Consider the following 17,368-nt stretch of genomic DNA (forward strand, 5'->3'; position numbering starts at 1 on the left):
TGTGTGTGTGTGTGTGAAAGAGAGAGAGAGAGAAAGATCTGACTTAGAAATGTAATTTAGAAATGTTTAAAGAATTGACAATGACAGTTCAATTAAAAAAATGAATCATGCTGCATTCGGTGGCTTTGGGGGATGATGTATACCATAATGTACCCAGTTTGTGTCATTTTTTCTCCCCATGTCTTCATGTCCTCATCTCATCCTTCAGCTGTCATAAAAAAGAGAGAAACCATTTACACTGTTGTTATGTGTTAAGTGTTTCACTTTGGTTTACATTGCTGAAGGGATAGTGTGACATTTTGGTAAATACACTTGATTGCTTTCTATGAAGAGTTAGCTGAGAGAACAGATACCACTCTCATGTCTGTGTGTTTATAGTATGAAACTAATACAAACAGCCTATAAAACCACAACTTGTTATTTTTTACATGTTGATGTTTGCGCAGATTAAACAAAGGAGACACAACTTGTCCATTAGTGAGCTTTAGAGGTGCAGAAAAATGGATTTTGTCCTCTTTACACAGGTTGGCTGGGTTAGCTGTTTCATCATCACCACACTCATGTCTGTACGTGTACGTCAGAAGATAGAGTATCACAGTAGAGTACAACAAGTGCCTCTAAATGTAAAAAATGACAAGTTGTGGCTTTATGGAGAGTTTGATGCTCGGGTAATTTCAGCACCCTCAAAGTGACGAAAAAGACTCCACTTACAAGAGTGGTATCGATCTTCCCATCTAACTCTCGGTCATGGATAAGAGCATTTCTCAAAACATCAAACTACTCCTTCAATCACCCTGTGTAGTGTGTGCACATGGCAGATTGATGTCTCTACTGACTCTCCCTGGATGTCCCATTTTAAGTGTAAAACTCACTGATTGAGATGTTGAACACAGCATCCTCGCTGGATTGCTGATTGTGACGTGAGAGAGCTGCTGTTCAGACTGGAGCATCATTCTTCTATCGCTGTATTTGATCCAGTGACGCACGGCTGACCCCCCCTGTGACCATGTCTCCAGCTGGTCATTTCTAAGTCTCGTTGTGTGCCAGTCAGAGCTAATGAGACAGCAGAGGCTAAAAACAGCACAGAACAGCAGCTGATCCTCTGCCTCGCTGAGAGCATCTCGCCTCGCTGAGAGGAAAAGCGACGCAGGTTAACCTGAGGTTTCACTTTTATTAGTTTCATTATTTAACATTGCCGCATTTTTCTTCTCTGAATAATTATATACGATGACTGGCAGTTGTCTGTGATCTCAAGTTAAAGTAAGCTATTCCTTCGGTGCCTGTTTGAGGAATTAAGTTCACTGATTTATCTGGATAACTTTGCTGATTAGAACCTAGGATTGGCTTTGTAGTCTTACAGTCTTACTGCGAAAATACACCCTTAGTTTTAAAAAGCAGCATCTGTCAGTTACACCACAGATATATGACCAGAAGGACCTGACAAAACTTTTTCCTCTAATAATTTTTTGCTGTTCGTTAAGGCCTTTAAACATCAGGGGGATGATGAATAGACAACATGAAAATGTGAATACTCTACTTTGAAGGAGAGGAGCTGAAGCTCTACTACGACTGGTTTAGGATGTCAGTGAAACAGTTTGAGGTCCTGCTGGGGATGCTAGTGCCAACTATAGGGATCTTATTGACCTGGAGTAGCCTCCTACAGTCTATGTGATTGATGCCTTTACATGTGATATGAAAGGTCACAAAAATTGAAATACATAGTTTATTTTTTTAAATGGGGCTCAGTTATACTGGTTTTCAGTAAATGATACAGGAGTAAATGACACATTTGTCAGGGGACTATTTTTGGCTGTGGATTAATACTCATTTGGATGCAGCAGGACGGTGTGGGAAAGACAAAATAATCTACAGTGTCCATATTAATGGTAATGAAGGAACTTGTCATCCAGTGCAGCAGTTATGTGCTTTTGATGTAGTTTTTGGACAACAATGAAGATCTGTTTCACAAAGACATAGGGTAAATCATCATGTAAAAGTCTCTGGGACAATGTCTGTCTACTATATACCAGTGATTGACAGTGTGGTATAAATATGATTTAAAAATTATGATATAGGATTCAAATGTTAGTGAAATCCTTGAAAGACGTTTTATGACAATTACAGAGTGAAACATTTTAATTACTGTACGTGAAGGATACTGGACCAAAAACCATTCTCTGACCTTTGTATCAATCACCGGGTATACACTTCATCAAACATGTAACTCGCGTAGAATCACCAGTTTTTCACACAGTTTGCCTGTAACTGAGATGTTTTATTTATACCATGGATCGGTTCAGCCAAGTAATCTGATTTATTAAAGATGGGTTCCAACCACGCTGTTGATCCCCATAAAACATTGCCTCAATTCCCATAGTAACAAGGGGGCTAGTTAGCAGCCTCTCTGTTTCTGTTCTTTCTTTGTATTTACACTGTTCTCAAGATACTCATGGGGACGTTACTTATTTATGAGCTGTATTTATGAGCACTTCAGTGGATGCAATAGGAATGCAATACCCATAACCACAGCCTTTAAAGTGAAATGAGCAAATGATGACAACATACTCTCTTTCACACATTCTGCTCTTGCTTTCAATCATATATCTGTTATAATCATATATTTGGCTCTAGTTGTTTTATCTCCTATAATGTTAGAATATGTGGTGCTGAGGATTAATGTACCACAAACAGCAGGTTAATCAGGCCAAGGAGACATTAACGAATGCTCATGGCTTCACAGTTTGTTTGTCCTATTTAAGTAAATTGGTAAAAATGGGACAAGGTAAACATGTCAGAATAAACTATACATAAAAAAACTCATCAGCTTAAAAATCACTTGCCATATCAGTTGTAGAACAAAAATGACCATAATTTTGTGACACAGTCTGTAATTGTTTGTTCATTTCCAAAATAACAGGCCATTTCAAGGAAACTCATATTTACTTCCAGTCTCTTCCTAAAATATGACTAGCTCCCATTTTTTGTTTTGATAACAAATAAACTGTAATGTTGTTAATCCACCACATAAATCAGTCACTATAAAAGCATCTGTAGTCTCTCATAAATGTATGTGCAGTTCTTAGAGAGCATACTGGCTTCTGTGGTTTATTTTTTTTCTACAGAAACTGAATCATTTATGAATGACTGCCACATAGGGAATATTAGTGGGGTGGGGGTGGGGGGATCTGGGACTCACAATCAGTGTCTTATCAAAACATGACCTGAGGGGGAAAGAGAATGAGATGGGAAGAAAAGAAGGGGAAATAGGGATAACCACACCTCCATCTGTTTAGGTGAATGTCTTTTAACAGTCTCATTCCTGCTGTCATATTTCTTATTTACTGAATATTTATTTACTTTTATTATCCTATCAAATAAAGTTGAATAAAGCTGACCCTGTCCTGAGGATACTTTTGAGATATTTCTCCCACTTAGGTAGCTGATGAATGCCAGTTGTCACCCATGAGGAGCTGGCAGGCTAAAACAAGGCCATGATGATGACTTGCTCCAATTAATGGTGTAAAATGATGGATTTAAACACACCACAGATATCTGGGTGCTGTTCTGTCCTAACACAGATCTCATCAGCCTCATCTGTAATCCCTCCTCATTACACCACTCCTTTTTTTTCCCCATGTATCACTTCCTCTATCCCACTTGCATGCTTTACATTCCCAAAATGTGTTTCCCGAGATGTCAAACTAGTGTATTACAGTGTGAATGTTAGGAATCGAGGGCAGATAAGCAAGATTTAAAAGTTTATTTCATGTCTGGTATAATCACACATATTCTTATCTGCTTAACAGGGAGCAAGTTGAGTTTAAACACTGAAAAAGCAGCAACAGGTTCATCACTGTGCGTGGCAGTGCAACACCACACTTAAGTGCCATCAACAGTTCCACTTATGAACGCAATTTACTTTGCATCACAAAGCAATCATGTTTAGAGGGCAAGCCCACTAACGAGACAGAACCACTACACAGGCCCAAAAATAGAAGCAACAGAGTGAATTCAATGGCGCTGCAGCCTGCTCTTGTGGAGCTTGTTCCTGTTGTGACTCATAAGTGTTAGTTTTGTGTCTTGGTGACGCGGGCGGATGCGTGGGTGACACTGGGGGTGGGGTGGGTGTAATGGATGGGAAGCAGCAGATGCAACGCTTGTGTTCCCCCAGACCTTTGTCATCCGCTCAGTCTCGGCTTCATTCAGCCGGTTGTTGCTACGATACAAACTGGGAGATGACACTCTAACTGAACACGCAGACAGACACACAAAAGCTGCTATGTTTTTACACATTCTGGGAAATCTTTTCTATTTTGGACACAATTGAAATGTCGTGCCCACATCAAGCCAATGCAAAGTCAAGATTGTTTAACATATTGCCGCCACGGTTGACATAAATCTCACGTTAACGGCGTTTGACTTGTTTAATGCGGCGGCTTTTTCTGTCAAGTGAGGAGGAGGATGAGACTTCGAATGTATTTGGATAAACAGGGGAGCTCTTGTCTTCCCACTGTGCTCTCAGGTTGCTTTTTCTACATGTGTAGATAATGAGGAAGCCAGAGTTTGAGAGCTGTTTTGATCATCATGAAGCTCAGTACTCTCTGCCTCTGGTATTTCCACTGGTATTTCCAAAGTTGAAGGCCATTCAGTCTAGAAAACTGTCATTTCTATGCAGAGAAGAGTGCAGCACAGTGAGGAAACTCAATACACTTGTACTCAGATAGTAAAATTTGTTAATTCAACCCTGAGTCAGAAAAGGTTGGGATATGATTGAGAATTAAAAACCTACTTTGAGCCAACAGCAGTCATAGTTCACATAAAAAATCTATTCAGTCAGCATTGTATAAAGGTCACACTGTACACCAACCAGCCGCAACATTAAAACCACTGACAGGTGAAGTGAATAACACTGATCATCCTGTTATAGTGTTCTGCTGTGAAACCCTGGGTCCTGACATTCATCTGGATGTTACTTGGACATGCAACACCCACCCACACCAACATTACAGATCCGGCAAAAGAAGAATATTTTTACCATACTCAATATGTCTAAGTATACCCTCTCTTGCATTTAAGACTCTTTAGCCAACATCACTGAGGACAGATGATCTCACAGAAAATGCTGTTGTGTCAGATGTGACTATGTGACTATTGAATTCATTATCAAGTCAAATGAAAAATAAAAACAAACATATGAATAATTTCACATATTTTATTTAATAAGTATGTCAGATTTCTGAATTATACATGAGATGATATTGTTTAGAATGCTTTAGAATGCTTTGTCTTATATATGATGCTTATTGTATGAGACAATAAATAGTATAACACTACAGGAACCTGCTGTATTGAATGTAACAAAGCTAAATACTTTTAATCTTTTAGAATTATTTGTTCTCTCATTCAGTCTGAACTGTGAGTCTCTCTCTTGACTTGACAAAATAGTGGTGAAAGCTTCCTGTGTGTGTGTGTGTGTGTGTGTGTGTGTGTGTGTATGTGTGTGTGTGTGTGTGTGTGTGTGTGTGTGTGTGTGAGGAGCTTCCCAAACCCACCAGCACAGAGGAAGCACATGGTGAAAACCTCCTCCTCGTCTTGGCTGGCAGCTGGAGAGGGTGGTGTTGGGATGAAGGGTCGTCATGGTACTCACTGGGTCTTCAGACCGCATCTGATTCCTGGAGCGTTACAGGCTGCTGAGAGTGGTTCAGTGATACAGAATGTAAAGTTAACTTTAGTTTGTCATTACTTTATGTAACTAGTGGTGCTGCTGTACTTACTTAGCAGGGTGAAAAACAGGCACCACCGCTCTCCAGCTTGTCATGTGGTCACCCATCCTTCTCATCTGGTCTGGAGCAAACACGTCTTCACTGTGAATAATTTCTGAGGTGTTAAATAAGTGAAATTAAAATTTGCGGGATACCTTTGTTAATGTTGTGAATAACAGATAATAATTATTAATAACTATTAACTTACCTTTGTATGGGAATCAGTTGTTGAATTACGTTGCAGATCAGACATTCACACTTACCTTTCCTCAGACATTATGTAATGAGCATACTTTACCTGCAGTGTTTTTTTGTTTTGTTTTATTTGTTTGTTTGTTTTTCGATCTCTTTCCACGACAAACTCTACTAATACTGTTGAAGTATTTCATGTTGCAGCGCTTAGCACTGTGTGCACTCTGGTCTGGTGTCCAGAGACTCAGAGGTTAGATTGACTGGTGGAGCCAGGGTGGGTTTGTTTGCTCCACCTGTCCACATGTTGAGGTTTGCTTGGGCAAGACACTGAACCCAAAATTGCTCCCAATGTCTAGGCCAGTGTCTTGCATGGTAGCTTGTTGCTACTGGTGTGGTGTGTGTGAATGAAAGACACATTTTAAAGTGCTTTGGATGAAAGTGCAATATAAATGCATTTAGGTGTCTTATCCATTACTGTTATTAAATTATTACTAAGAAAAAATATATATATATACAAAAAGCCAGATTCATAGTGAGGGTAATGTAGGTCAGCCCAAAGACCAAAGGTGAAGTCTTCACAGTCTTCCTAATCTGAATTGCTGTCATCATCCTGCTTTGGCAGATAAAGGAGCTGGATTCCTGGGAATCCCAAAGGAGTGAAACCACAGAAGAGTCCTGATGTAGAAGGAGCAGAATCCCTAGGGTCGTCTTCTCTGGTCCTGTTTGTAGAGAAGCTGAGGCCAGTTGTTGATGGTGCTGACTCCTCAGGTTTGTCCTCATCATCCCTCCTTGGTCTCTTCATACCTACCTGCTGTGTGTCGGTCTCCTCCCTGCTCCTCTTCGTGGAGGTGCTGAGGCCTGAGGTCGAGGGAGCAGCAGCGGGAGCAGAAGCGGGGGCAGGATCCGGTATATGAGCGGCAAGAGGAGCAGCAGCTGGAAAAGGACGACACTGTCGACACCACTCCTGCCAGAAGTTTGCTGGTGGGAGAGGTAGAGGCGAGCGAGGTCTGTCGTCGTCCTCCTCATCATCAGTGACGGTGCTGTATTCTGAATCAGGGCTGTCCTTATCCAACCAGTCCTCTTCATCAGTCCAGACCTCTCCATCCTCCTCATCACTGTCAGACTCATCTTCCTCCTCAGATGACATGTCTGGGCGATTGTTGTCCTCGTTGTCCAGAATCCTGATAACTTCAGGGAGGCCATCTACTGCAGGACGTTCGATGATGTAGTCCACGTCACCTTAGAGGAAAAGGTTACAGGACCTGAAAAACCAGATTTCAAATCTCATATCATAGAGTATTTAGGACAAAATAAGCAAAGCTCAAGTTATAAAATGTTTTTAATTTTAAATATATGATTGCATCTTACAATTATCTTGTAATGAATTCTACACATTTCCCGGAATCTTTGAGAAATTATGTCCATCAAATAATCATTTCACATGGAAAAATTCGGGTAATTTTTCACCAAATCTTGATTTTCCAAACATGCCTTAGACCTGACATAAACTGTCCACTTTTAAATTCAACTTACATTTTAAATACTGATAAATCTTTAATGTTTTTAAGGTTATGAATCAACAAGTTGTAATAATATATAATAGCCTAAATGTAAAAGTTGTCCTACCTGCGTTGTTGTTGTCCCACTCCAGGGGGGCTCTCCATGGCAGGTATCAGGTCTTCTCAAGGCCATGTCCAAGTTCAGGTTTTTCACAATATTGAAGTTCTCCGGTTGTTTTGTTTGTCAGCAGGTCAACAGGTCAACTTGAAACAAGTTTAGATGCAAAGGGAATATTCCAGTTGATGTGTTAAGATAAGATGTGTCCTTATATACCCTGGGTTAGGTCACCGTTCTGTTAGTGACGCACCGGTGTGAGTGCGTGAACAAGACAGAGAGACATCATGCATTATATTTTTCTCTTTTTTTAATTTAACTTTTTGTTTTCTTTTATTCTCTTTATGTTTGTGGGAAATGTAAAAAAATACAATTATTTTTCAGTCATTTGTTCTCAACTAAAAAAAAAAAAAAAAAAATCCCTATACACACTAAAAAATGTTCAGTTAAAAATAAGCCAGTTTGAGTTGGCACTGGATCAATTACAAACCCATTCTTGCATTGTTTTTACCCAACATGCTGGGTTATGGTTTTTACCCAAAAATGGATAGAAATGACTATGTTGTTGGGTTACAGCCACAGACTGTTTATAAAGCCTTAGCTGGCTAGCTTACTTAATTTGTCTCAAACCCATCCCAATACTCTGGGTTGGAGTTGGGTCATTGTTTTTAACCCAGTGTTAAAAAGGGCCAGCAGTCATGATGATGACACAGCCATCTCCCTGCAACTGAAGCACTAACTTTTATGTGGCGTCAGGAATGCTAGTGCAGCATTTTGAGAAGTGAGCCATGAATGAAAGCATTTCCTGTCCCTCCCAGAGGGGTGCAACGGTGCCAGTAAATTATACCTACTGTGACACATTTTCTGTAACACCTGCTTTATGAGAGTGATGGTTGCCAGAGCGATGTGTCCTCCTCTGGTTTTGCTTCAGCTCAGCTTTATAGCCCAGAATTCCCCTCCTGTGTCGCATCGGAGCTCCACACATTTTGTCAGGCAGATTAATCAAAACCAAAAACTCTAACAATGTTTCTGTCCAAAGTCAAACTTCATCCGTTCAGACGGCACAAGCCAACTCTCGCTCTGTGAAGCAATTCTTTTGATCATATTTTTCGCAAGGGGAAAGTTAAAAGTAACAAATGGGCTTGAAACCTGACAGCCTGTGGGCAGCATGAGAAAACATCTAGGACGTGGTGGTGGTGGGGTGGGGGTCCTGTTTCCAATGACAGGTCTCCTTATGAAGAGCTTCCAGCCACATAAGGAGACAGTGATGAAAAGCTCTGAGGTTCAGGGAGATGGAGGAGCCACGCGACCAGTCAGGATGACAGATACTCTACCTGTTGGGCGTGTTCGCTGCTTTGCTACCACTTATCTCAGAGCGGGAACTCGGCTGGGGCTGCTGCCCAGCATGGTGGGGCTGGAGTTGGCCAAAGCACAGAAGAACTGCTGAGGAGACACATCCAGATGGGACAAGGTCATCGTTTTGTATGGATGTTAAATCTCAAAACCTGCATGTCTCTGGTCAAGTCCAAGTCCTGAACAAGTCACTTCACCTAACGTAACATGGTAGGATCCATCCATTAGCAATCATTTGAGGGTCATTGGGGGGGCTGGTGGGGTACACCCTGGACAGGTCACCAGTCTATCATAGGGCAAACATAGTAAGAGTAATTGTAAATTTACAGAAATAATTCATGCTTATTAGCCATGCTAGCAACACGGCTCAATCGATGCCAATGTCTACAAACCACTTGATTCACCACTTTGGTCCAGGCTCAAATATCTCAACAACTACTGGACAGATAGCTACGAAACCTAATACAAACATTCATGTGTTGACCAGAATAAATTGTAATAAGTTTGGTGATCAACTTAATGTGGGCATAATTGATATTTTTATTATCCCAGCGGATCAAATAATGTGAAAACAATGTGACAATATGAGGAGTTCCTCATTGTGATGAACCAACAGCAAATAATCCCCACAATCTGCAGCTCCCCTCAGCTTTACAGAGCTTTTTAGAGAGTTTCAGCTCATCGCTTAGCTGTTGGCCTCAACATTATTTTTATTCACTCTCACCGCTCTCATAGAATTGTTTCTGGCCACAGCAGAGAGCTGCTTTCAGAAAAAAAAAAAAAAAAAATAAAAATGTATCTACCTGCTCAACACCAAATGGCTTAGTATGACTCAGATTCACACCTGTGCACGTCACACTGCTTCATCACTAAAAAATCACTTTGAATTTGAGTCATATTTCACAGTAGTAGTAGTCACCTAGTGAGAAACCTTTCAGCTGCATGAGGGAACCTCCAGCAAATTGCTCATTCAAACCTTTACCAACCTGCTTTGAAATTCTTTCTCACAAGTCTCGTAGTGATGAAAATGTGTCAATGTCACTTTGAACTAAAGGCCTGTATTTATAGGTTTAACAGAGCCTCGTTTTGACACTGAGACCTATTAATTGAGCTCTCCACAGACATCTCCCTGTATCTAAAATAGGTAGAAAGTCCATCGTGGAGGTGAAGAGGGACAAAGTAGGCCAAGGACTCTCACAGAAAATAGACTGTGACTCACTGAGGGGCTGGATCATCTTGGGAAAGAACAGGAAATGGGAAAGAATGTGGGTTAACAATAATCCTGGAAATTACACGCGTACAAGCACAGGCCCCCCCGTGGTGTGATCAAGTGAAGAGGCACCACATGTTGTGACTGTCTATCAGGTTTTATTCAGCTGAAAAATGCAGGTGTGACTTGATATTCCAGACACATAAAGTTTAGCTATGCTGAATGTTGGTACCAGTAGTGGAGTGTAACTAAGTACATTTACTCAAGTACTGTACTCAAGAATACAATGTTACCCGAATATTTTACAGTTATGCAACTTCCCTCTTTCCTTCTTAATTTCTGGGAAAAACATTTTACGGCACAATCTATCCGACAGCTGTTGTTACTAGTTACGTTGTAGGTAAGAATTTTACATTAAAACATATGATCATTTTGCAAAGTCTTAAAGTAAACTTTTATAAACAACCCAACAGCACAATAAGCAGTTAAAATGTGCTTCATCTTGACAGCATAAAAATGATGCAATTCTGCATCATCAGTACCTTTACTTTTTATTCTTTAAGACTAATTTGATGATAATATTTTCATACCATTACTTAAATTTTACCTGCCTAAATTGAACTACAAAAGTATTACAATAAAATGTAGTGCATGTATTAAAAGTAAAAATACTATGTAGAATGACTCCTCTCCATATTATATTATTGGATCATTGAATCACTTTAATGTTTTAAAGAGTGAGCAGTACTAGTTTTAGTTGATGAAACAAATTTTAAACTATACATGTGGACAGTTGATGGCTGGCGGTGTTAAGTCTGTGTGATAGATGTAATAGTTTGAGGGGAATTAAGGTGCTCACTACTTTGTATGACAGATCATTAGAACAAGTCACTGGTTTTGTTCACCTGCACTGCCCCACTCTGGTGACATCTGTCACTGCATGTTGATGCCAAAAGCAACAGTTACCACGGACAAAAACATGGTCATAATGTCAAAACATCAGCCCATCTTTATTTACAAGTCCTTACATGACAAAAAAATAAACATACAGGAGGTGGTGGTGGTGGTGGTGGTAGTGGGATCAACCCTACACAGAGGTACAATGGTGAGAAACGCTCTAACACACAGAAACAGTCAAATTCAAAACAAAGTCAATAAATTCTGCAGAAAATCCTCATCAACTAAACTTTCCCTTCATTTTATAATCAGGACTGGTGATGCAGTTGGTGGAGTTTGCTGAGTAAGGTTCACCATCTCAAGTATAGACATACAATGAATATATTTAAACTTGCATATAGTATTTCAGCTTATCTGTTTACACTCTGTCACTTTGACCAAAGAGGAAAATTAACTATTGAGGAAAATGACCAGAGACTCACTGAGGGCCGATTCTAGCAAGACAAAACATACATCAACTCCACTGCATACAATGACACACAGATGGGCGCATTCCTGTTCAATCCAAACACGCAAGTTAGCAGTAACTTTCCAAACAGCAAAACTACACTATAGGTATCCCATTCATGTAGGCATAAATATAACAGATGAAAAACATAGTAGGAGTCACATGAGTGGAAGTAAACAGCAAGTGTTTTCTTGTGAGTGGTTATTTTTAGCAAACATTCAGCAACACCACACACGCAACTGGTTCTTAACATAGTTGTTTCATTGAATGTTTGTGGGATGAAGACATGGAGAGCTTAATAAAGTCGAGGGAGGAGGGCACATTCAGGAAAAAACAAAAGGGCAGGCATTGAAGGGTGGGCTGATTAAAACAAACCCATGGCACTTTGAGCTAATAAGGGGATAAAATCAGGCATCGGAACAATAGATCGAGGCAATAGATCTGTGGTAAGGCGTCAACAAGAATATTCATTGTGACACAAGCACACACGCAAGCATTTTATCCCCAGTTTTGTCAAAACTCTGCATATAGATTGACGTAAAAAGCTCTCCTACACATAGCTCGTCTGTCTCTGCCCAAACTGAAATCACCGCTTTGATGTCACATCAGTAAGAGAAACATCATAAAAGTGGTTTCATCTACCAACTGGCACATGTTACACACAGGGAAGTTAGTATGTAAAAGGCCTGTTCACTCACACGCATCCTTTGATTTATGCTCCATATGGTTCACTCTTCAAACTATATCATCAAATGTATTTCAGGTTGAGATTCAAAAACATCAGTGTCCTGTGGTTCAGTGACTACCACTCTATATGTTAATCACAAACAAAAGGACAGGCATAAGAGGTGCAGTGGAGCAAGCAACATATGTGATGCTGTGCACATTTGAGAACTGAAAAGCAAATACAAACAGCAAAGATCTGAAGTTATGTTTCCCAACAAACACACACTGTTGATGAGCTACAGTTCATCTCTGCGTGTACACTAGATCGGTTTCATCTGAAAAATATTTTCAAGTATGTTAGAGGACTTCTTTACACAACTGAAAAAACAGAAACATTTATTTGCATCAAAAAACCCCTCCAGTAGAACTCTTTTCAAAGCAGGATGGATACAATGCTCCTTAAAGGGACATTCCTCAATTTAAGTCCAAAAAACATAATGATGTCAGCCCCTTCAGCACCTTCTTATTAACACAACACCCCGGATGTACGTGGACCGTGTTACTGGACAGCATTGGCACCAGTCTGTTGAGTCCTTATTGAAAATATATTTGAACGTAAAAGCCTTATTTTTTCCAGAAAGAAATACACTGAATGCAATATGCGGCGCAGTGCTGAAACTGATTATTGTTATCGAGAGTTGGCCGTTCCCCTGCACACTGCACCGGCGCTGTGGAGTTCACATTTGGTTTTGAATGTCTGGAACAAAGTGTTTTTGTTTTTTTGTTATTTTGTTCTAACTCTGGCAGACAGCTATTGCCTTGGGTCTGAGGGAGCAAGATTGTGGATCCATGGGTACATATTCCACAGGCAAAGGCCTAAAAATAATGAGGGAGAGAAAAAAAAAAAAACACACAAAAACAACTAAGAACCCACAAGCGAGCTCAAACATTTTGCCACTGAAAATGTTCACCTACCGCTTACATCAAAGGTTTGATTATACAAAATTCTTAAAAGAAATACAAAAACTCTACTATCCTGTCCTGACTTACATGGAACAGCAGGATCGGGTAGTGATGATAAACACGTGATCGGGCTACTTCCGTTTCACAGCGGCAGTATCTTCTTCCTTCAAGACAAATTTTTTCCTCAAAGCTTCTGAAATCAGAGATGCTGAGTCCTCCTCTCTCAGGGACGTACAGCCTCTGTTGTACCTGCAATGGCAAACAACAGAACATACACCTGATGTAAAAAATGCTTTTTTGATAGTATATAATAATCTGATTATGTATGAGAGGGAGCACAATGTTGTCTTAATTTCATATGAAATGTAAATGTACTAAAAAAAGAATTTTCTTGGGAACTGTACAATATTTAGGGAAATACATGTTTTCTCTTTCTTGCCAGTTTAAGTATGAAGCTGGAGTTAGCAGGAGGTTAAAAACTGAAAACAAGGGTAAGTAGCTAGCCTTACTTTGCCCAAAAACAAAAAACAAAAACAAGCACCTATTAAAATCACTAATTAACATAGCATATGAGAGCTTTGGGGTGTTTGTCTCACAGGTAACCTTTACCTGTCTTTGCTCATCTTCATGCGGTTCATGTCCTTCAGGATATCCATGACGTCAGCAAAACTGGTGGACTTTGACAGCGACACTGTGTCCTCCTCAGCCTCTCGGAAGTCCATGCTGGGTCTGTCCAGGTCAAAGGTTGCTGATGCCGTCATGGAAACGGGCGGCAGAGGGTCAGGGACCAGCTCTGACACCACAGAGACCACATCTTTGTCATCTTCCTCCTCCTCCTCTTCTTCCTCCTCTGTGACGTCGCTGATGACAAAGGAAGCGGCGGCCGTGGCAGCCGGCGGCTGGTAGGACGCCGTCTCGAAAGGCGCCATGGAGAAGCTCATGCTTGTGTCGTCGGGGGAGAGCAGATCCGGAGTCAGGGGGTTGGAGCCTGAAAGACGCAAGCAAAGCAGAGGAAAGAAATGAAAGGATCTGTAATTGTTACTAAGTGGAGGTTGAGTGGGAGAGTGTGAAGAGAAACATATTGAGTCTAAATGTCATTTCTATTTTTATCAGTCATTTCCAATGTGAATTCAGAGCATGAGCATGGGTATGCTATTGTTGTTTGCAGTAGCTCTCCTCCCAGAAACTGTCAAGCTTCTGGCCATCAAAATACACATGAAAACCTGATACTTTCTCATGGCATCTCTGCGTCTCTGTTGAAATATTTAATGCATAATGCCCAACTGCCACAGAACTGCAGAGATTATCTTTAGCCACTGACCTACAAACTGATGCCAAGATATCTCAGTACCAAAGAGCTTTAGGAGAATCAGGGCAGCTGACTTGGCAACAAAAGAACTACAGTCACATGAAGACAGCAACTCACATAGCCTCAATAAGGCAATCTCAAATCCACATTGCTCAGAGCAGCTTCATGAGTATCAATAAAGATAGTGTAAAGTTAGATGTGTAACCAGTTCTTATGTCTTATGTTGTTGCACACTGGGATTTTTGATTGGGTTACTTACCAGAATCACTTGCCACAATCTTGGCGATCTGTGCCCGCAGTCTGCTGAGCTCATCCTGCAGGGCTGTGGTACGGTTTAGCGCTGTGACCCCAGGCTTCCTAAGCCCCTCCACTCTTTTGCCCTCACGGCGGAAGTTGGGCACAGATGAGTTCCTGTGGAGCACCAGGAGAGGCGTGGGCCGCCATTCGTGTTTTAGAGGACGTGTGTCACTCCTGAAAATGCAAGAGAGGGGGATTAGTGTCACCAAGCAGAAGCCTACAATACACCTACTGGAGTCCTGCCATTACTCTGTGCAGCACATCCTCTGATCCTCTTGCATTCTTTCTTTCAACCTAGTGTCAAGATAAAGTCCCAGCACTAATCTAAACCTGCCAACAGTTTATTAGGTCCAGTTATACAGTCTGATGCCATCAAACACAACAGCCCTATAATAACTCCTATCTGTGATAGGTTTATAATGGTCTGTTTTTGCCAGTAACTATGGCAGCAATAATCACCACAGAGCTGAATCAACACCTCTCTGACACTGCATCAGCAAAAACAGGACATTATAACCTTGTACTGCATTTCTTTAGGCTGCAAACGTGCACCTAATAAAATGCAAAGTCTGAAAGTCTGGGACAATGCAGCTAGGGAGAAGTGACCTAGCATTAAAACAAGGAGTGGTGACTGACTGTATACATACCGCACTCTGGCATATGTCTCCTCTTCATCTGCAACAATCCAGGCTATGTCTGCCAAGGTAGGAACCATTGGGCCATCCATAGGCCGAAGAGAGGGTAGGCCTGGTAGTTCCTAATGCACAGGGACACAGGGTAAGAATGTGTATGTTAAAATGTCTGTGGCAATAATAGGGCAATATTATTACTTGATAAAAAAAAGTTCACATTTGATATGATATGTACCTGGAAACATGCTCTTTGTGGAGGTTTGAGTGGGAGAGTAGAACCTATTCTTCTCACAACACTGCGGGTGGAACCATGAGGCTTATTCTGCCAGATAGGAATAACTTCCTGCAAACATAAAAAAAAAAGTGTCAGTCTCTTACATTCTCAGTCTCTTAGTATCATACATTTATTTCAGTGCTTACTGCAGGGTTTGCACTCCTGCACAATCAAATGGGGAAAGGGACAGTTTTAAGTTAAAAATGTCACTAACAGTGAAACAACAAACTCACTGTGTCCGTTTCCATGGTGATGGTGGGTCAGTCTCATTCACTGGGGAGTTGCACACCAACGTTTGGTGCTAGCCGCGGCTGAAGACGGTGCAGTTCAGTAGACAGATGCCATGTCTGACCGGCTGCCAACTCTTGGGATATAAATTAGTGATTAGTTAGAGCATCTGTGAGAGAGAGAAGCAGGGGGAGAACTTAAATGCACCAATACTTTACTACCAGCATAACAGTTTGGAAATAGTTATTCATATAACACAAGATTAATCAATTTAGATTAGTAATAAACTAGTTAAGATACTAATTTCAGTCGTTTCAAGTAAATGCATATGATCAGTGCAGTCACCGATTTAATAAAATGTGCTTTGTTTTTTTCTTTAACTTTTATTTAATCATTAAGATCAAGATTTTTGATTTTTTGCAAAGGACACAATATATACAAAAAGTCAGTGGTGGAAGAAGTATCCGCCAAGTAGCACAAAAAATTGTAGTAATCAAGTAAAGTCCAAGTACCTCAAACTTGTGCTTAAGTACTTAGTACTTGGTACTTGGTTACGTTCCACCTCTAAAAAGCATCAGAAACAATGACATACTGTTATAGAGGTCCGAATGTAAATAAGTCGCTACTCAACATTTTTCTTTCCTAACCAATTGAGAAATTAATTGATACATTGCTGTATATTAAAAATCTGTAGCCCTAAAAGGCGTGGTGAGTTAGCCAGTGCTGGTTCAACTTTATCATCTCAGCGTTAACGCATCAACATCTGCAGGAGCAGGGCAGAAATGCTCACTGCTAACATAGCTAACCAACTGCGTCTGAAATAAATTTTCCGCTGTGTTAACAATAGGTAATGCTACAGACTACTCTGTCTAATGATATAGGCAGTGTAAGAAATTAGTAAATGCCGGAAAAGAGAAAGGAAAAGCTTTAGCGTTGTGATTTGTGAGCTGCTTTGCTCTGTACATATTTAGCCGGTTGCTACGGGCATCAAACACACAGGGATCGTCAGTTAGCTTTAGCAGCACAGCAACGGCCCCCGGTTTGACCCTCAACCGTAGACCGCCATTTTTCACCGTGTTTCGCTTATACTCACGAAATGCAACGCATACCGCAAGGGTGCAACTTACGGTAGATTGCCGCTGAATCTTGAGACTCTAGAGCTTTAAACTCTCTGCGAGTAGCGGCTTCTCCTCTTCGTCTTTCACAGTACAACTGTGTGTTGTCGTTCATCAGGCCGGAAACCTGTGCCTCCCTTTCCTGTGATCTGATTGGCTGGAACATCATGACCTCACTTTATCAGAACTGGTCCTAGAGCGACCCCCAGAGGTGGAGGAGAGCAGTGTTCAATACATCATATCTGGCAAGTCTATGACAAATTTATAGAGGGGTTTTAAACTGCAATTAATGGATTTATCAGTGTAAGAAATATCAGGACACCCAGAGCTAGGTCCACTTATAAACTG

At 40.8% G+C, this 17,368-nt stretch overlaps 1 protein-coding gene across 4 annotated transcripts; it reads right to left on the bottom strand.

Moving 5' to 3' along the window:
* Positions 1-11,117: 11,117 nt before the first annotated feature.
* mtfr1l (mitochondrial fission regulator 1-like) lies at positions 11,118-17,187 on the bottom strand. 4 transcript variants are annotated; one of them, XM_018663556.2, is made up of 8 exons: positions 17,033-17,187; positions 15,911-16,074; positions 15,639-15,746; positions 15,419-15,528; positions 14,734-14,945; positions 13,775-14,153; positions 13,253-13,414; positions 11,118-13,078 (listed from the first exon to the last, which is right to left on the bottom strand). In XM_018663556.2, the coding sequence occupies exons 2-7, from the start codon at positions 15,923-15,925 to the stop codon at positions 13,297-13,299; spliced, it is 942 nt and encodes a 313-aa protein (XP_018519072.1). In that variant the 5' UTR covers positions 15,926-16,074; positions 17,033-17,187; the 3' UTR covers positions 11,118-13,078; positions 13,253-13,296. The 4 variants fall into 4 exon arrangements, with proteins under 4 accessions (XP_018519072.1, XP_018519070.1, XP_018519067.1 ...); XM_018663554.2 differs by adding an exon at positions 16,418-16,469 and having other exon boundaries at positions 11,118-13,414; positions 17,033-17,173; XM_018663551.2 differs by having other exon boundaries at positions 11,118-13,414.
* Between the last annotated feature and the right edge of the window lie 181 nt (positions 17,188-17,368).

Source organism: Lates calcarifer, linkage group LG19 (assembly GCF_001640805.2).
Source record: "Lates calcarifer isolate ASB-BC8 linkage group LG19, TLL_Latcal_v3, whole genome shotgun sequence".
NCBI classification, from domain to species: domain Eukaryota; kingdom Metazoa; phylum Chordata; class Actinopteri; family Centropomidae; genus Lates; species Lates calcarifer.

What these genes read in the sequence shown, in the direction of transcription:
- mtfr1l (XM_018663556.2), bottom strand. An exon ending in GATTGTGGCAAGTGATTCTG is followed by an intron (nt 14,154 to 14,733) that starts GTAAGTAACCCA and finishes TGCGTCTTTCAG; the next exon opens with GCTCCAACCCCCTGACTCCG. An exon ending in ATGAAGATGAGCAAAGACAG is followed by an intron (nt 13,415 to 13,774) that starts GTAAAGGTTACC and finishes TTGCCATTGCAG; the next exon opens with GTACAACAGAGGCTGTACGT.